This window comes from Sinocyclocheilus anshuiensis, unplaced genomic scaffold, assembly GCF_001515605.1.
Source record: "Sinocyclocheilus anshuiensis isolate Anshui unplaced genomic scaffold, SAMN03320099.WGS_v1.1 scaffold653, whole genome shotgun sequence".
Classification (NCBI taxonomy): Eukaryota; Metazoa; Chordata; class Actinopteri; order Cypriniformes; family Cyprinidae; genus Sinocyclocheilus; species Sinocyclocheilus anshuiensis.
Genome location: NW_015540902.1, coordinates 907109 through 928576, shown reverse-complemented (window position 1 = coordinate 928576; position 21468 = coordinate 907109). Strand labels below are relative to the sequence as shown.

At 39.6% G+C, this 21468-nt stretch overlaps 1 protein-coding gene across 1 annotated transcript in view; it reads right to left on the bottom strand.

Moving 5' to 3' along the window:
- Positions 1-4474: 4474 nt before the first annotated feature.
- The window catches only part of LOC107689096 (tumor necrosis factor receptor superfamily member 16-like), a 40970-nt gene continuing 23976 nt past the window's right edge, over positions 4475-21468 (bottom strand). The window contains exons 5-7 of the mRNA XM_016487002.1: positions 19265-19487; positions 13474-13670; positions 4475-5026 (exon numbers count right to left, since the gene is read on the bottom strand). Of these exons, the coding sequence (XP_016342488.1) occupies positions 4974-5026; positions 13474-13670; positions 19265-19487 (473 nt within the window). The 3' untranslated portion in view covers positions 4475-4973. The remainder of the gene's footprint in view (positions 5027-13473; positions 13671-19264; positions 19488-21468) is intronic.

Below are 21468 nucleotides of genomic sequence, written 5' to 3'. Positions count from 1 at the left end.
CCCATTCTCCCTCCAGCCATGATTGTAAGCCCCATACAATGGAACTTCGACGAGGACATTCGGGCCGCCACTCTCACAGAACCTGCTCCGCCGACTCCAACTCCCACCCAGGTACCGAATTCACCCCACTTTCCATGTGTCACTCCTTAAACCCCACTCTCCCTCTGCTCCAGGCCCCACCGAACCTGACAAACCTCCTCCTCCAGAAATCCTGGACCAACCGTCCATCTATCTGGTCAGAGACATCCTGGACTCGCGGCAACGGGGTGGTCGGCTCCTTTCCATCAGAACTCAGATAAGCACCCTGGAACCATTCACTGTGTTGACATTCACCTGCCTTTAACTCACCTATTCCAGTCATCCACTTACCCAGTCAATAAACCATCCTGTTTTGCACTTACCTGTTGTGTCTGGCCTTGCTTTGTGACAGTAGTGTACAGCATGGATTACGTACAGAGAACATTCAGCTCTATTGGAGGCCGAATAGGGGAATTGATTTTCTAAAGCATCATGTGGAGGTTCTTCCTAACATCCTAAGTCGAGTCTCTTAAATGAGATATAGTCTCCATTTGAAATAAGTTAATGTACAATCCATTTTTATATCAAGAAATCTGTAAATACAAAATTGATCAAATATTGCCAATTTTGTGAGGTGAATGTATAGAGTGGTCTGATGTGAATTAACAGTGACATTTATATAATACTTTCAGTTTTTTGGGAGGGTGCATCATCTATTCCCGCAATGGGATGGACATAAATACGGTATTTGTCTTTTTACACTGCAAAAAAAGAAGGGGAGAAAAAACTATTTTCTTCATTCTTAAGCAGTTTTTTGTCTTGTTTTCCAAGAAAAATATCGACTTATTTCATAAAGCAAAATGACATTACTTGAGAAACAAATTTGTGTAAAATAGCAATAATCATTTTGAGAGAATTTATAATTATTTTTTTCTTACCCAACTGGTAAACCATTTTAAGCATAAATTTAACAAAATTGTGTGGTTTAAGCTTAATACAAGAAAAAAATATTTGCAAATGGGATGAATTAAATTAATTCAACATAAATTGTCTGAAAATGTCTTAAGTTTTGTTTCTCAAGCAAGGATGTTTAGATATTTTAACTGAATAACATCAAATACTAAACGAGGAGGATTTTTTGCAGTGTATGCATTTCTCAGAAACAGAACAATAGATCAAATTAATCTGGATGTATTTTACCTGGATAATGACATACTGTTTTGAAATCCTCATCAACATTTTCTTATAACTAAAGATTAACAAGATAAAAAAAAAGGCAAAAAAAAAAAAAACTATCACATATAATTCACAGAACACACAGGCAAAATAGATACATAAACACATGAAATCAAACTTGTTGAACACTGCTCAAAGACACCTGGCAAAGTCCATAGGCACTTTCTGGTGATGGACACTTCTTTGAGTGTTCAAATTCAGTCTGTTTTAAGTGCTACGAAAGTAAACTGTCTCTATAAAATACTGCTCTCAAAGAATACATCTATTTGAAAAAAATATAATAATAAAATTTTATAAAAAAAATAAAGAATTACTGAAGTAGAAATGAAGAAAGATGGAGGGGCAAGGATGGAGTTTTTTAGCATGTGAAAATATTGCAAACAAGTTTTGTTTTCATCGGATACACTTTCTGGCTGTTTTATTTATGGCAACTTTGGCGCATTCCAGGGAACTGATTCAAGACTCCATCTACCTGTTAACTTCAATTGTTTTAGATGCTTACTGATTGATGCTTACTGATGCATAGACGCCTTGTAGATGCCAAGCACAAGTCGTCTGGGTTATATGTGAAACACATGGTAAATGGCTCTCCCTAACACTTATATTCTCAGAACACATTACAACAACCAATCAATTTAACATACTATGAAAATATAGCCATATTTTCGATATATTCACATCACCACCCCCTGAGAAGCATCAATCACTCAGACTTCTATTGTATTGTCATCACAAATCTGCCAACCTCTCTGCTCTGTGTTAAGAATCAAAGCATGGGATAAACAACACCCAATATGTTCTCAGCGCATTCCCGCAGAAAGACCGAGAGATCTTATCTTGATCTCATCAGGTTCTCTCAAGTAGTCAAACATCAGCGAAGTGCCCCACGAGTGACCGTTCAACCCATGATGTGCATTAAACACTAGTATGCGAGCAACTACAGAAGCCAATGATATGCTGCCTGATTTAATGGAAAGCACAGCGTCAGGGGAGATGCACGCAACTAAAGCCATATAAAAGCTGATGGAGCCGACAACCGAGGCAGAGTTGTTCCACCGGCTCATATATCAAACTTTAAGGTAATGCATGACTTCAAGTAGGAAATGAATTAGAGTCTAATAGTTTAAACCAGTCTGCACTGAGTACAGGAATAATGGCCCTGCTGGAAAATCCAGCTTAAACTGGTAGCATTTTTTTTTAAGGTGGTCAAGTTGGCTTGTGAACAAAGGTGGCAGCTGCTTAAGATCGATTTTGGGGTGTAAATGCATGGTTTTGTTGTATCAAAGTGTGATTTCCTGTAGATTAATCATTGATGTATATACTCTTAAAAATAAAGGTTATTTATTGGTATCTATGGTTCTATTAAGAACCTGTAACATCCATGGAACCATTGCATTGCACAAAAGACCCTTTATAGTGGAAAAAGTTTCTTTAGGTAATTAAAATATTTTTAACACTGGGGGGGGGGGCGGGGAACCTGATGGCTAAAAGGTTCTTTAAGGAACCCGAAATAGTTCTTCTATTGCATCGCTGTGAAAACAACTTTTTATTTTTAAGAGTGCAGGAATATTAGTGGAGCTGAGAGCAAAAAAGTTGGATGGTGAGTCCCTGAATGGAGAGGCAGAGCTCCAGGGAAGGGAAGCTGAGCAGAGCAGAGCCCCAGGAGAGTGAACTGACTGTGGGGAAGAGAAACAGAAGGCTTCAGGGGTAATTACTACCTGCCTGACAGGAATGTCTCACTAATGCCTCTCATGTTTATTCCAGAGCCTGACAGTGAGCACATTAGAAATGCAACGAAAGACAGTCCATTAGATACTGTGTGTGTGGATGCGATATGGAATATCTGTGTTAGATCCCTAACGTCTATTTACAAGTGCAATATCCATTGGATGGATAAAAAACAGGAAGCAAATGACTACTTTTAGCTGTTCTATTTTGTTGTTGTTGAGTGTTAACTTGTTTGTTTGGTTAGATCATTCCCATTTACTTTAAAGCTCATATAATAATGTTAAAGTACTTCTTATTACCCCTTAGTCCAGGTCAGTGACGCATCCTAAGACCAGCTCTGTTTTTCGCAGCGATCATGACAGCTTCCAGCACATTACTGCTAAGATGGTTGAGTAATTCAAACCACATTATAGCATCTGAATCTGCATCGGCATTCATAGAATGAATCATGTAGCCAAGACTGAGAGTAAGAAAGAAAGAGCAAATGTGGTGACAAAAGATGATGAAAACCTAGACAGACGACTTATCAAGAGCTACAGTAAGAGTCAATGATTGTACAGTTTAAGAAAAGGATTTTAAAAGAGGAACTTGGAAAATATGCTGGGGAGATCCTAGTATTGGCCGCTGTAAGATAATCTTCTCTAATTGTATATGAATTGTCAATGAACAAACTTTTAAAATAAAACATTAAGATTGGTTTGTTAATTTAAGGCTTGTGAGACTTAAGTCAGTGTAGTTACTAGTTATTCATTTGACAATATGTAGTTAAAGTTACACATTTTGAGTTTTAAGTCTTCAAATTAAAGTAACTATATATTAGCAAAACATAGTTTCTGTTTAATAAATAGTTAAGACAAATTATTAAAGGGGTCGATAAAGTTTCCTCAAAAGTACTACAAGAATCATTACTGGAATCATTATCAAACCTGTGCTGCTAAGTTGAATCCCCACCAAATCCCTATCAAACCTGAAAAATGGTATGGCTGAATTAATGGCAGGACATAAACATGGTGGTTACTGCTAGGAGTGCATGATGGCATGAAAATAGTTCTGTAGCTCTTTCAGTTCTGGTTTCTGTCTGCATTGTGACTCAGATTTCTGAAGAGGTAAGGCGAGAAGATCTAGGCAATGAAACCTAAACTGCAGTAACTAGAGGAAGGCAGGGAATATGACACGCCATGTGTGTGTTATATAGAGAAAAGGTTGTGAAGGAGAGAAAAAGGAAGGCGAGCTAAGTAGAGATCTGAGTCATTACATTATTAAAGGTCAGCAAATGTCACAGTCGTGCATTGTTGTCAACAAACGCTGACCTGAGATCAGCTGCTTTGAAACTAGACAGCGACTGGTAGTTATGCATACAACCCAACAAAGTTTGAACACATACCTGGAAACGGCTGAATGAAAATGTGTACACTTCTGATTAAATAAAGGGCCTTGATGTTATAGAAAAAAATCTATTAATACTTCAAAGATAAGGCAAAAACAAAATCCTTATTAGATCAGGCAGAAGGCTCCAGATCAAGGAACCATGGTGCAGCTGCTAAATTGCGCGTTATCTGTGAAGCCTGTGATAGCGTCTATTTACGTCCTCTTGTGAAGCCCAGGACATCCAGAGTTTGTGCCACAAGGGCGCATTAATACATCTGAGAAACCCAGTATATGTTAAACATTCATCAGAGTTTGTGGTGGGTTTCAGTATGCATTATGGTGAACTTTCTTCAGGGTAATAGGCTTCTGCTTATTTAGAAGTAGCTATTTTAAGCCAGTGAGTCTTATCGCTGATGTGGATCCACTGGTGCTGTTGAACCAGCTCATCAATGAATTGTCCATGCTGGGTTCAAAAGGATCGAAGTTCTTGTCTCTGCATCCCTTGCTGGATGGCCGTCATGGCTTCACTCCTCCATTCTCCTCTTTCTGCTTCCTTGTTTCCTTCACTCCAACCTCTCATCCTCTCTTTACTGTTGATAACGTAGCATTCTTTTCCGCACTGGTTAGGCCTGAGGTGGGGGGGAGTCAGGCTGAGCCCCTCCATCCACTCTCACCACTAGAGGAATAAAGAGAAAGAAAATGTAAGTGGTTCATGGTTAAATTCTTCAAGCAGTAAAGTTTGGGACTTAGCAACTATACTAATTTATTGTTTACGGTTTTATTATTTACTAATTTAAATCATTTTCTTTTCTGGCTTTGACAATTCATTTTAGCGAGCTGGTTCATTCAAAGGATTCATTTTAAACACTTGTTCCTGTAACTGCATTTTAATTAAATAGTGCTGATTTGTCCCAGATTACTTAATTGACTGCATAAAATTTCTCTATACAGGATTAATAGTGCACACGAATAATTTTTTTTTGCAAATACACATAAAAGTTTGAGGTTGGTCATTCATTCATTCATTCATTCATTCATTCCAGAAAGAAGTCTCTTATGCTAACCAAGACTGAATTTATATATATATATATATATATACTGTATATAGAGTAATATATATATACTGTATATATATATAGTAAAGCAGTAATATTGTTAAATATTATAATTTTCTGTTTTAATATATTTTAAAATGTATTTTTATTCCTGTGATGACAAAGCTGAAGGTTCAGCATCATTACTACAGTATTCAGTGTCACATGATCTTTCAGAAATCATACTAATATGCTGATTTGCTGCTGATTTATTGTCATCATCAATGTTGAAAACAGTCGTGCTGCTTAATATTTTTGTGTTAACTGATGCAATGAAGGAATGACACTAAAATATCAAGAGTGCAAAACAGATATCAAGAGTATAAAACAGACACACACACTCAAACACACTCATAGACACACACACACAACACACTATTATACACACACAGATGAACTGGTGTGGCTGTAATAATATGGCAAAATTGAGTCAGAAGACTCAAATAAGAGGTTGAAATAAGATTAATTAACCTCTGATAAAGCATTCATTTCATTTTTGTTGAACTTTGATGTTATGTGTATAAAATGTCTTTCTTTGTGTTCAGGTTTGACTAGTAAAATGAATGCAAAAACTGACATTTCAAACCAACATTTCAAACAAAAAAAATCTAAACCTTTACAAAAGGTTGTCTTAATCAAAATTCTTTGTCAAAAGAATGTCTAAATATAAATCCAAATCCACAACTTAAAACAAAAGTATTTATGTCTAAAAACAACTAGAGAATTTAAAAGCCTTTTATATAGAGCTATATAGGAATCTAGTGGCTAAACCATGGAATTACACAAGTTTTTTTTTTTTTTTTTACTCAAAAAAATTTGGATTATAAAGGCATTGTCTCTATTTTAAAATGAAATACTGCCATAATTGAAAAGTAATAAAAAAATATGTGACCTGTGCTGGCAAAATGAGTCGGAATGAGCAAATTTTCAAAAATGAGTTCTCTTCATTTTCACATTCAACATTAAAATACCTTCAAAATTATATACTGTATAACTTGTTGGAATCGGACAAAAAATCACTGCACTACAGCTGTTTGAAGGCGATAGAGTCAGCAAAGTCAATTTTGAGAAAAATTGAGTTAAAGTTTTCTGAAGGTTCCAAAGCAAAATCACAGAGCAACCTTGCATATTTTCCTCCAATTCTTTTCTTAATAACAATTACTATATTATTAATCACAATATAGCTGTTTTTTTTATTTTATCTTTGTTATTAAAAATAATATACAAAGATGCAAATAAACTGTAGTTTAATCAAGAGTAGCGAATGATTCCGTCTTTTCTTTTAATGTTTGATTAACATCGAGACAGATCAATATTGTGACCTACTGTAATGCATGGATCTAATATAATGTTACACATCAGATTTTTCCCCAACCATTAACTAAACGTTCATGTAAGACATAACAGATTATTTTTGTGTGAATCTCGCCAAGACATATTTAGCAATAATGTATTTATAGGGAGATTGCACGCTCTCAGAGAGGCACGTCTTATGCACGCGCTTTGCAAATGTCAGTCAGCACGATCGTTTTGTTTTTTATCAGCATGGGGTTGAAAAACATATTTTACTGGTTCAGACTCATGTCATACAGAATTCGCTATGAATATTTATAAAGCTGGAATGCTGCGCTTTGCAACGATATAGGCTATCCTACAACTTGTGGTAAGAAGCAGCAGCAGTCGTCCAGAAGTGAGCAGAGAAAAAGGTACTCCTCTCAGAAAACTTACAAATAAAGATCATTTTAGATGTTTAATTATTATTTGAAGCATTGTATCACTAAAACAGGGCTTAATGAACTCATTTTTGTGAAAACCTCAAATTTGACCAAAACTGACATTTTTCACTTCTTTTGCCTGTAGCTCAATATTAGACCGTGCGCATTCCGACTCATTTTGCCAGCACGGGTCACATATTAGAAAAAAAGGTATTATTTTCATTGAAAATGTGATCATCATTTTTTTATAATTCTCACACAATACGAAATAAAAAAAGAAAAAATATTATTGAACAAAAATATATTACATTGATTTCACTGAAAGAAAAATTTTTTTTCATTTGTTTTCATTTTCAAAATTTCATTTGTCCGGTCACTTTTGACTGTGAACAACACAAGTGTGACTCCCAAATGAACAATACCAGAGGGTTAAAGATAAATATTATGCACTGCCTTATTTCATGTCAAAATGAAATGCTTGAGGAAAAGTTTCTCACTAAATGACATGCAGGTTCCATTTTTAGCCGGTTTGAGGCGAGCAGCGAGCAGTCCCCCTGGAGCTCTGAGCATCCCGTTCCCCTCTGCCTGCCCTAACCATTTAACTGCAATCACTACTACATTCAGCCTGAGACACAAATGCCTCATTTTCCCACTAACCCTTCAATCTGTTGTCAATTGTGGGATGCCATGGAAACAGTTCCGGAATGCTGCAAGTAGGCTTTTAGCTCTGAGGTACCGTTTTGTGTCTGGAGCAATTCAGAGCTGTGCCATTTGTGTAATAGCAAAAAAACTTTTTCCCATAGCAGTCTATGACATCATAGCAGTCTAAGGAGAAAACTGTAGCCACACCCACCCATTGTAGAAACAAAAGTCTATTTTGCAATTAGACTAAAAAAATGTAGATACAATTTGTTTGAATGGGGTAAGAAGTGCCAAGACCAGTCTAAAAATCTAGGACTCAATCCATATGAAGTAAACTGTGCATATGTACACTATACACAAGCAGTATATAAAAAAGGAATTACTGTAGCTACCACTCAGTAAAAGCACATTTACAATTTTGGGGGATAACCCAAAAGCACATGTCTATCAAACTGGGGAATGTTTATCATACTCTATGCACACTTTCTGTCAAACCTGGAAATGCTACAGTCTTTTGTCTCATGAGAGGCGTCCTACATTTTAAGTGTCCTCAGCAGGGGATGCGGTATTTTGAAATCACATTCTCTCGGCCTACCGAGGGTAGTTCTGTCCAAACGTTACGCTCAAGAGCAACTCTGAGAGCACTGAGAAAGTGTGAGAAAATGTGCGTAGGCAAATAGTAAACATAATATTTCAAAGTAGCAGCTTCTGTCATAGTTAAATATAGTTCAACAATATTATGCCCACTATATGCAAAGGCACATATACAGAACGCAATGGACTGTATGTGATTTTGACTCATTTAAAAAATAAAAAAACTCATGCAAAGAAAATTCTTAAACTGTTCCAAATTTGAATAGTTAGTTAGGCGAGGGACATGTACCTTTAAAAGGATAGTTCACTCATGAAAATGAAAATTTACATGATTTACTCACCTTCGTGTTATTCCAAATCTGTGTGACTGACTTTCTTCTGTGAAACAGATTAAAAATATTTAGATTTTTTTTTTAATGTCTCTTTTGAAATATCTTTAGTATTTCACAGAAGAAAGTAAGTCACACAGGTTTGGAATAACACGAAGACAAAAAGCTCCAAATATCAGTGTTAAACCTTATATGTGCATTAATATAAGGGAAAAGGCATTTCGATGGATGAGAATGAATCTGAAAGGTATATATAGAAAGGAAGAAGAGCATAGAGTGATATCAGAAAGATAGCAGAATGCCTGAAATTTGCTATGGTTCATGCCGTCCAGCCTTCGAACAGCTCAAATGATGCACAGCCCGACGGGAATTGTCCCGACTCTCCTGATTAGCCGCTCAGACCTTGGCAGTTGGCGTGACTGATCTTCATGTTGAGCAAAGTGTGGATCCATGCAATCACAAGTGCCAAAACCGAAGAAGCCTGAATTCCTTTAAAAAATGAAATACCCTTTCACCTTCATCCATCTCCTCTGATATCCAGTCATCCATTCGTTCATTCCCTAGAGTCTAGTGAAAGCTTGCGAGAGTAAGAACTGCTAGAGAGTGACAGAGCTTCCTCTCTGGAAATATAAACACTGGTATACTAGCATTAACTGCTGACGGTTTGTTAGTAACTCCTGCTGAACTACTGACAGCATATTTACAACAGTTAATCAAGTTATTTGTCATTCCTAATTGACAGCAACAGACAACAGAGACCAGTGATTCTAACTAAGAGTAAAATGAAGAGATATGTACAGACAGGAACTGCCGATTCTGCAGCACATTCACTGGCCTCTTGGGTGCTTTAACAAGTTTGCCCTATTAGATAAAAAACAAATACATCTGCACATATTTCTGAACACACTGGGCCTCATTTATCAATCTAACGTAGAAACGAGTGCAGATCTGTGCGCACAAATCAACTTACGACAGAGTTCACATGTGATTCATGAAACATTCGTATGCCGCCAATCTCATCATATGAATGATCGCACGTTGAAAAATGTGGCGGCTGAAAACAATCGTCATTTGCATATCACGCCCTTAAAAACATCCTGGTTTAGAACCCTCGCCCCTAGAGTTTACGACACGTAGAAACGAAACCCGGCCAAAAAGAGGAAGTCATTTCATGATAGAGAAATTGATCTTACTCCAAAAACACCCATTAACCTTGTAATTGTAAACAATTAGGCTGCATTAATTGATGTAATTTAGGTATATTAAAATACTGGTAAATATAAACAGCCTATTAAGTTCTCCTCACTCTACAACAAATAATTTAAAGTTTTAAAATAAACAGTGTAACTTTTTGACTGCATTTTAGTTTGATGATGAATGGCTGAAATGTCAGGCAACGGTAGAACTAATGTTGTTTGTGTGTACGTAAGGCGCCTGTGCGATCAGATGGATTTAATCAAATAAAGATATAAAGAAAATAAATAAAATGCATTAAGAGTGTCACAAAAACGAGCGTAGCCTATATACTTGTTGCAGTGGGGTTTTTTTCCTTTCGTTAATCTGTTAATTATATTATAGCCTATTATTTATTTTGTGTGATCCTATTTATTTTATTCCTTTTAAAGACTTAATTTCTGTTTTTCTTCTTTCACAGAAGCGCGGCAGGTGCATGATGTGAAGATTGAGTCCTCATGGTCTTGTTTACGCTGCTATTCGCGCATATAAAGCTAAAGCCCTGTATGAAAAAAAAAAGACATTCTAATCTTGCTTCGTTTGACGGTCAGGAAAAGAAAAATGAACAAAATGCTGTCATTCTCGAATTCTCCACCAGATGCGCGTACATGAGCTGAGACCAGACGTGAGATTTTATCGTAGCCACCGCTCACGTCCATATTGATCAATTCCAAGTTTTGCGTTGAAATGACCGTACGCCCAATTTTCTGTCGTACGTTCATTTCATAAATGAGGCCCACTATGGGTCGTCTGGATGTTTTAATGATTCCATAGAAGCAGCGGCAAACATTTGTAGCTAATGCTTATTAGCAGCTTGTTGGTAGATCAAAAAAACGCAGGCACTGGCGCGCCAGTACGTCTAAAGTCATCCTGCGATTTGTCATACAACAGCTCCTAATGAGCCAGTCTTACTGTCAGACTGTCTGGCCAGTGCATATTTCTCCAGACTTAAACAGACTGCCCATGTTCACTGACCATCTAAAGTGTTTTGCACACCAAAACCACAAGGTGCTATCCAAAAATCTGCCGTTTCAATCTGATTCTATTGAATTTTCTGCAGATTTGACTATTTTAGGTAAACCTGTCCCTAAACAACATGTAAAAACTAAAATGAGATGTATTTACTTGTCATTCAGACACACCCTTTGCGTTTAAGTAGGCGGTTCTTGATCATAATAAGATGCAATGGGGACTTGATGCAATTTGATAAAGGTCTGGCTATACTGACATTGATGTTTCTTTAGCCAAAGTGGCAGTGGCTTTTTAAACCTTCTAAAAGCTTTCAAATTTGGTCATTTTAAACCCCATAGTTAATTTTATTCAAAAAGTGCACTGATACATCAATTAAAAAAAAAAGACTTCTAAGCATTATTTATAATGATCAAATAAAAAATAAATGTTTATGATGTACTGTATTAGGAGACAGATGGTGTAATGGAAGACCCAAGCACAAAACGTTGATCACTAAGTGTGGGCATTGATGACTGAAGCTATAGACAGTGAGACCCTTGGCACTAATTTGTTTACAACTGGCGCCTCTGTGTTTACAGTAGCCACATTTGAGTAATAAAGGAGGGATTGCCAGAAAGACCTGATGGAATAATCACACCTATTCTGTTGCATTATATGTGTGTGTGTGTGTGTGTGTGTGTGTGTGTGTGTTTAGACTGACAGCATCTGCCACTGTGACTGTGGGACGCTAGTGGAGAGCAAGCAAATGTTGATGAGAAGATAAACTGCATAGAAATGAACTAAAAGCCACATGGATGAAACTCAGAAAACTCATCAAGAAAATGTCCAGATCATATTTCATCCCAAAATCAAAAGAAAGAAAAAATAAATGCTATTTTACACATTAAAGGGATCGTTCACTTTCTTCCACAGAAGAAAGAAAGTCATACAAATTTAGAGCATATAACTGTGAGTAAATGATGACAGAAAAGCACCCCATTTTCATTACTTTCCCCATTCCATTAAACGTATAAAAAAAAAACATTTCTGACACTCTTGTTTTTGTTTTCCTGTTTCTTTGCAAAGGTTGCATCTCCTCCCCCCAAACCCATCACTATTCACCACCCAGCTCCCATGATGCACTGTTGCACCCTCTCAAGAACGTGACAAGTCTCATCTCTAAAACCCAAGACTAACTGTTTTTCTCCCTCGTCTAAATCGGGTCTGAACTCAGTCGTCTGACCATGTCTTTCATAAAAGCCTGTAGGCCTTTCTTTCTTTCTTTCTTTCTTTCTTTCTTTCTTTCTTTTTTTCTATCTTTCTTTCTTTCTTTCTTTCTTTCAGAATGGACTGATATATGACAGTGAGGTTAACACAATGCTCTTGGCTCATAGAACCGTGTTCAATAAATGCAAATTAAAATGCTGCTATTTATTTATTCATTAAGAAGGTGCTTTTATCAGTAGTGATTCACTCAGGCTGTACTTTCTCTCTTTCTCTCTCTCACACACACACACACACAGTTGTGCGGAACATAGGTATTTGACATTTTAATATTTAATAAACTGTTCTATGTACTAACCTCTCTTTGTAAATAGACTATGCTGATGCCATTAATATGATCTTTCATTTCTCTGTTCTGTGATATTTCCAGGCCTTAGTCACATAGAAAAAACAGTGATTAGTTCTTCCTCAAAAGCACCATTTGATAATTTTGTTTTGTCTGTTTAGTTGAAGACAACTTATAGCACACCATTTTCGACATTTTATGCTCTTGCATTACTGGATTTTCTTTTTCTTTTTTTCTCTCTCTCCAAACAAGGCAAGACGGATATAGTGCTTGGGAAATCTCTTTTGCAACGATTGTTATTATCTGCAGTTCCTTTTGGATCCACTAGTGGTGCGAAAGTTACACTGGACTTTTAAATGCGTTTTTTGTGCTGAATCCATTTCATCCAGTGATATGCATATATTTAATGCTCTTCCAACTGAGACCGTTTGTCCCCAGTGAAGATGTTTAACATCCATCTCTGCACTTTGCAGAAGGTTGAATCAACATGCCCACTTTATTGTTGAGCTGTAATACTGTCCCGTCCCTATGGCGTCAGTCCTATGTGAGGGAACTAGTGAACTGTAATCACCACCGTCTCGTGGTCTTTTAAATATTATTGAACAGCACACAAGCGATTTAGAGATTTCCCTGGAATGTATGAAAGCACCGCTTTGGTTTATTTTCAGGGTTTGTGCATGTATATCTATGCAGTTCTCAACTTGTGTGTTTCTTTTAAGATCTGAATGATAAACGTCAGTTGTGTCATCCACACCCAGCCTTACATGGAAATGCCAAGTGTATAAGATAGTGTAAAGTAAAAGAAAGATATGAGAGAGAATGGGGAGATGGGACAGGGAGAGAGATATACTAAAGATACACACAAAAGAAGTGAGAGGTATGGGAGTATATTTGTAAAATACACAGTACAAAGCGACGCTGACTCAACCAATAGCTTGCATTAGGGGCCAATGTGTTTGAAACTAACTTTTTATTATTTAGACTGGTGATCTTACCGATCTGCTCTGCTGCATGCAGCTGTGTGTGGGCCTGTGCCTGCGTCTGTGTCTGCGCTTGCTGCTCCTGCAGACTCTGGCTGTCCACTGAGATGCCGCTGTCACTGTGCAGCTTCTCTCCCTCTGGAGATGGTGTCTGATTGGCTGTGGCTGCGCGATTATTAGCTGCCTGTTTATTCTGCTTGCAGCTGTTCCACCTGGAAGGCACAGATGCACATGTACAGTACAAATTAATGTAATGAGTGAGAGTAAAGCATTAGCTGCTTTCAATTTCAACAACAAACATGTTCACATAGTGGTGTTTTTTATTTAATATGCCTAAATATGTTCGAAATGTAGTCTTTATGACTATTTTTCTCAATTTAATTAGATTTATTGTGATAATTTAAGTTAAATTAAATGTATAGTTAGTAATTAAGTTAAATAGCATATGACATACAGTAATGTAATCATTTAAAGTGCATAGGTTAGTGGGTAATTGTAATTAGCTTAAAGGGTTACTCCACCCCAAAATGAAAATTTTGTCATTAATCACTTACCCCCATGTGTGTGGTGCGGCTGACACAGACAAGTGTGGTGCGGCTGACACAGACAAGTAGAACAGTGTACGCAGTTTACGTTCAGTGGATACTCTCCAAAATGGTGCTAACAGTTGACGCGGAGGAGACAAATTGTTGAATAAAGTCGTTATTTTTGTTTTCTTCGCGTACAAAAAGTATTCTCGTCACTTCATAAAATTCAGATTGAACCACTGATGGCAGATGGACTATTTTGACGATGTCTTTCATACTTTTCTGGGCCTTGACAGTGTTATTTACTTGGCCGTCAATGGGACAGTCAAAAGCCTCCCGGCTTTCATCCAAAATATCTTAAATTGTGTTCCGAAGACGAACGAAGCTTTTACGGGTTTGGAACGACATGGGGGTAAGTGATTAATGACAAAATTTTCAATTTGGGGTGGAGTAACCCTTTAAACAGTCATCTAAAAATTACTTAGTTTAAAGGGATATTTCACCCAAAAATGAAAATTAGCCCATGATTTACTCACCCTCAAGCCATTCTATGTGTATATGACTCTCCTTTAGACGAATCCAATCGGAGTTATATTTAAAAATGTCCTGGCCCTTCCAAGCTTTATAATGGCAGTGGGCAGGTGTTTCTGTTCAACAGTCCAAAAGAAGTCCAATAAAGCGCATCCATCCATAATAAAAAGTGCCTCACACGGCTCCGGGGGGTAAATAAAGGCCTCCTGTAGTGAATCGATGCATTTTTCTAATGAACATATCCATATTTAGAGAGTTATAACCACTTTTCTGTAGCTTGCTCTAACTGCCACGACTTCCCCTAAAAAACGCGGAAGCAAAGAGGAGAAAACAAAACAAAACACCGGTCACGAATTAGAAGTACAAACGAGGATTTGTAAAGAAAAATGTTAGAGGATTTCGATATAAGCCAAGAGGAGACTGGTTTTCTTTTGCTAAAGTAAGGAAACTTTGCTTTCTTTGCTCCTATTAAAAAACTTTGGTTTTCACGAGATTAGCATATTCTCACCGGTGCATGCGCTACGCATACGTCCTATGTCATCCGCCCAGAATAGCTTCCGCGTACGACAGCGCAAGCTACAGAAAAGTGGTTATAACATTTTAAATATGGATATGTTTCTTTCAAGAACGCATCGATTCGCTACAGGAGGCCTTTATTCTCCCCCCTGAGCCGTGTGAGGCACTTTTTATTATGGATGAATGCACTTTATTGGACTTCTTTTGGCCTGTTGAACAGAAACCTCTCAGTTACGTATGTAACCCTCGTTCCCTGAAGGAGGGAACGGAGACATCATGTTGATGACCAATGAATTGGAAATCTCGCCAGAGAGACTAATCCACTTTGAGAGTAAACTAAACGAGCCAATGCACATTGGCATGCGATGATTGCATCCAGTTGCCGCTGATCGCAGTACGAGTATAAATAGGCAGCAGGTGCAACGCATACTCAGGTTTTCGCTGAGGAGCCGAGCCGGTGACCCAGCCGCTCATCGGTGGTACAGCAACTGTGGCAACAGGACGTGATGTCTCCGTTCCCTCCTTCAGGTAACATGGGTTACATACCTAACAGAGACGTTCCCTTTCAGTCGTCACTTTCGATGTCACGTCGATGACCGACGAACTTGGAATCCCTACCAAAGAGCCACGGATGCTGCCCCTTCCAGTGTCCTGTGCAAGCCTCCTGTGCCCCTTTGGGTATAGGCCAGGGCTCGCAACTGAAAGGCCAGTCACTGTTGTCTTAGCACTACCCACTCAGTGAGATTGGATAACACTGGGAAAATGTACCAGTTCTATTTGGAACAGGAACGTTGCGGAAGCCCCATCCTTCCCGAATGAGGTTTCAGGTGGCACTTACACATATGGATTAACTCCTTAGGGCCTTTGTACATATGGAAGATTTAGAGGTGGTTATAACCCCCTTGCAGGGATGGCGGAGAAGTCTGCCAGGGAAACACTGGCTTAAGCTATACCGTGGAAGAAAACACATATGGGATCCACTTAGGTCACTACTCTACCGGTTCTCATGGATTCATCAAATGAGGGCCTGGCGCCAGACGCTCCGCCACTTTTGGCTGCAGAGGGTGATGGAGGAGTTCTACAGGGTCTACAGTACAGACATTCTGCAGCAAGTATCACGATTTGTGAAATAGTAAGCCGACACTAAGCCGGGGGCCTCTCGGTGCTTCTACCCATTTGAGGTGAGAACACAGGAGGATACCAGCTCAAAACGGAGGCTATAGAATCTAGCGAACGTGTTGGGGGTCACCAGCCCGCAGGTCTACAAATATCTGTCAGCGAAGCACCACGAGCCAGCGCCCAGGAGAATGCAACACTCCTAGTAGAGTGAGCTCACAACCTGAGCGGGCAGGGCACACCTTGTGCCTGATAAGCAGGGCGATGACATCCACTATCCAGTGGGCCATCCTCTGCTTGGAGACGGCATTCCCCTTCTGCCGGCCTCCGTAAGAGACAAAGAGCTGCTCTGTAGCTTTGTGTCTGGCCTACGTACAATCTTAAAGTGCAGACGGGACAGAGCAAAGCTAGAGCTGGGTCTGCCTCCTCCGGGGGGCAGCACTTGCAGGCTCACTACCTGATCCCTGAAGGGCGTGGTAGGAACCTTGTGCACATAGCCAGGCCAGGTCTCAGAGTTACCTGAGAGTCAGCCAGCCCAAACTCTAGGCACCATTCGTCAACTGAAAAGCCATGCAGGTCCCCTACCCTCTTGATGGAGGCCAATGCAACCAGGAGCAGAGTTTCCATTGAGAGAAACTTTAGCTCGACTGACTGCAAAGGCTCAAATGTGCCCTGCTGGAGTGCTCTGAGCATCAGAGTCAGGTACCAGGTGGGTATAGAGGGAGAACGAGGAGGGTTCAACCTTCTCGCCCCCTAAGGAACCTGATGATCAGGTCGTGTTTCCCTACCGTCTTCCCCTCCATGGGGTCGTGATGGGTGGAAATAGCAGCAACATAGACTTTAAGGATGGAGGAAGACAGCCTTCACTCCAACACTTGCTGCAGAAAGGAAAGCACGACTCTGATCGGGCATCTCCGGGGGTCCTCTCAGTGAGAAGAACACCACTCGACGAACAGGTTCCACTTCAAGGCGTAAACGTGTCTCGTAGACGGTGCTCGCGCCGAAGTAATGGTGTCCACTACCTCTTGAGGTAGGTCACCTAGAACCTCTGCGTCACATCCAGGGACCAGACATGGAGTTTCCAGAGGTCCGGACGCGGGTGCCACAGGGTGCCCTGTCTCTGAGAATGTAGATTCTTCCTCAGAGGAATCCACCAGAGAGAGGCTGTCACGAGGCGCATCAGTTCCGGGAACCAGGTCTGGTTGGGCCAGTAGGGCGCAACGAGCAAGACCTGCTCCCCGTCCTCCCTGACTTTACACAGTGTCTGTGCAAGAAGGTTCACTGGGGGAAACGCATATTTGTGCAGGCCCCGCGGCCAGCTGTGTGCCAGTGCGTCCGTGCCGAGTGTTCCCTCGGTCAGGTCTGTTATAGAGGCAAACAGCTCTACCTGAGTGACTCCGAAATGTCTCCAAATCAGCTGGACCGTGTCGTGAAGACACGAGGGGACAGGGACAGCCTGAAGGGCAGGACCTTGTATTGATATGCTCATCCTACGAACGCAAACCACCGAAAGGGTCTGTTTCACGGAAGGATCGAGACATGAAAGTACGCGTCCTTCAGGTTGATCGCTGCTTGAATAAAGGGTTGGAAATGAATGTTTTTCTTGCTTTTTTGTTTTTTATCCGATTCATCGATTAATCGAAAAAATAATCGACAGATTAATCGATTATTAAAATAATCGTTAGTTGCAGCCCTACTGCAAACCAATCTCGGGGACGGATTCACCCGAAGATGCATTTCTGTGTCAACATCTTGAATGGTAGCCTGTGAAGGGCCCGGTTCAAGACACGCAGGTCCAAGATTGGTTGTAACCCGTCACCTTTCTTGGGTACAATGAAGTAGAGGCTGCTAAACCCCGTCTTCATATTGGCTGGAGGGACCGGCTCTATCGTGTCGTTCGCCAGTAGGACTGCGATCTCCACACACAAGACATGAGCATTGGCTGCCTTTACTGATGTGAAGAGGATACCCCTGAATTTGGGGGGACGCCAGGCAAACTGAATTGCATAGCTGAGTCTGATGGTCCGAAGGAGCTCCCAGATACCTTGTAAGTGAGACCAGCGGAACCACCGACATACCCACAGTGGGGCAGAGAGGTGGAACACAGGGACCCGGCTCAGGCGGCTCATGAACGGGCCGAAGCGGGGTCTGAGTGTGCGGTGCAACACTTACCTGGTTCCATGGTTGGGCAGAGGGTGCGTGAGTAGGGAAGCCTGGCAGGAGCAGAACGACGATACCGCTCGGCTCTGAAGCGAAAAGCTGAGTATGCGTTGCACCTGCTGCCTATTTATACTCGCGCTGCAATCAGCGGCAACTGGATGCAATCACCGCATGCCAATGTTCATTGTCTCGTTTAATTTACACTCAAAGTAGATTGGTCTCTCTGGCGAGATTCCCAATTCATCTGTCATCGACATGACGTCAGAAGTGACCGACTGAAAGGGAACGTTTTAATATAACTCCGATTGGATTCGTCTGAAAGAAGAAAGTCATATACACCTAGGATGCCTTGAGGGTGAGTAAATCATGGGCTAATTTTCATTTTGGGTGAACTATTCCTTTAACCTTTTAAAATCCTGAAAATCCTTTTCCTGATTTGGTGTTTCCGGTCAAAAAAGGTTTTGTATTTCTTTTAGGAACACTGATCTGAGCTTATACACCCCAATTTTTTATGAAAAAAAAGCATTATTTGTGGATGATTGAGTCAATATTCACTCAAAAAAAATGTTTGAATCCAAGATTTGGTGATAATATGGCAAACTGAGAGATTTTTAAAGCAATTTTTTGTAGGCTGGTTATTTTAGACTGGGAACGCCAGAAGTGTAACAAGGTTGGGGGAAATTCCCCCAAAAAGTATGAAAATTATCTAATTTCGGTTGTCATACCCTGTGTGAGCAAATTCGCTAAATTTCAGAACAATGTGATAACATTAACTAGCATTTTCAGGAAAAAGAATATCCTCTCCAGGTCAAAATGACTGGAATACAGCATGAGGGTTAATCTGATAATTCCAAATTAAGACAAAGCCTGAATTATTCACCACCTATTACTGTCCTCAATCATTACAATCTGTTATTATGTCTTTATTTTAAGATTGTTTTCTCTCTTTAGCTCACCTCTTAAAGATGATGTAAGCCAGGAGGCCGACTACGACCGCTGCAAGGATGGGGCAGTAGATGGGAATCAGGTTCTCATTTAGCCCTCTGCCAATGAAGTGAGGGGAGCTAGGTTTGGGTGTGGTGGCATCCCCTCCGGGGTTGGGGCTCCACAAACCATTTGGATCAGTGACAGACGTACTGGAATCACTAGCGAAAGTGGAATAGGTAGGACTCAACGGATCTAGAATAGAGAGAAAGACAGTCACACACATATTAGCTGCAAATGACTGGACATAGTAAACATGGTAAACTTAGGGTAAAAACTTCTGCAGTCTGCTATTGTATCTAAATGGAATTCACACTATTTATATAATTTAAAATGCAAATTGGATATTGAACTGAACCTAATGAGACCGTTAGTAGAAGCTGTGAAATTGACCAATGGCTCTCTGGATGGTGTTATATGATATATGGCCTTTTTCACCCACTAAAGGCACTATTTGTCTATTTATCTTTCTTCCTCTCTCTATTGATTTGATGCATAATTTATACAAAGGCAACCCCCCATAAACTCCTTCCAGCTCCCAATAGAGCACAACAGTGGCCGTCCACTTTTTCAAAGGCCTTTGTGCCAGGAGTATTTTTCCCATTTATTTTCTCTATAGTCAATTAAAAAAATACAATAAAAAAAAAACAACTGAACCGGCTCCAAGTGTCACACCCAAGGACTGTTCTGTGTGTTTTGTTTTGTTTGCCCTCATGTGTGCCCATATTTGGTTATGTTCCTGTTCCTGTCCTCATTATAGTTCGTTATGTTCATTTGGTTTTCCCATGTGTTTGATTGTTGATTGCTCCCAGGTGTGTCTTGTCAATTACCTCATGTACTTAAGTTCCTGTCTGTGTTGTCTGAGTTTGTCTGGTATTGAACGTCGATGTTGTGTTTCTTGTGTGTCCCTGCCTGCCTTGCTTTACCCCATCTTGGATGATTGAAAGACAGTTACTTTAAGTTTATCCCACGTCTCCTCGTTCTTTGTTTCGCCACAGAAGGCAACCGTGACACCGAGATATATCACATTACAACTTTTGGTTTAAATCCATATTAAAAAGTACTTAGAACTGTTAATAATAAATCCAGTAAATAAATCCAGGCCTCATCCAGTGAAGCTTAGCAAATGATGGTGCAATATAAAGCTATTGACTTTGAGTCATAAATTCGGTAAGTTTTAAGTTTAATAGAAAACAAAATAAATATCTCTATGGAGAAAATAAATGGCTTTTACTTATAGAATAATAATTAATAATTATATAGCGCTTTTCTGGGTACTCAAAGCGCTTTACATAGAAGGGGGAATCTCCTCTACCACCACCAGTGTGCAGCATCCACCTAGAACCCAACTATTGCACTTACTGTAAACACACACACAACTTTCTTTTGTTTTACTGTTAAACTCTTCACTCTTTCTCAAGAAAAGACTCTAGAATCAAGTGGAGATTGTTATGGTTCATGTCTTTCATGGCTGTAAAATTGGTGGTGACAGGGTTCAATCTGGCTCCACAGGAGGTCTTCACGTTACCATGACTATCTAAAACATTTTCATTCTTAGGGTGACCATACGTGCCATTTTCCCAGGACGCGTGTCCTGGGAAAATGGCACGTATGGTCACCCTACTCATTCTCATCTAAACTATTCCAGAGCAGCCATATGTGTGACTGATTAAGCAGTGCTGAAACAGAGAACCTTTTTGCAAGAACTTTGGTTTGATTTAGAAGAAGCTCCAGCTAAAGGAGGAAGGTGCCATTTATAAAAACAAGAACCAGCACTCTTGATTTACATGGATGAACTATTTAGGATTTGGAAACTGCCGTTGATCTCACCATAGTCTAAAAATTCAGCTTACACTGCCTATTGACCAGCCACCATGTTCTAAAAGCCAAAAATCATTCTGAAAATGATTCCAGTGATGTTGTAGGTGTGGTGTGGACTTCCCTATAGCACCATATTCCAACAGGAATGAAAACGAGACTGTGAGAAATAGAAATATAGTGCGTTCAATGGATTGTACTGTTGTTTAACAACATACCGATCGTTCAGCTCACAAAACATCTTTCCAAAAAACTTTCAGTACACAAAAACTCTATAAAACATTTTTAAAAGATATAAGTTGTGAAAATTACATGATCTAGGACCTTTAGTTTATACGGTGCTAAGACTGTAAGTCTA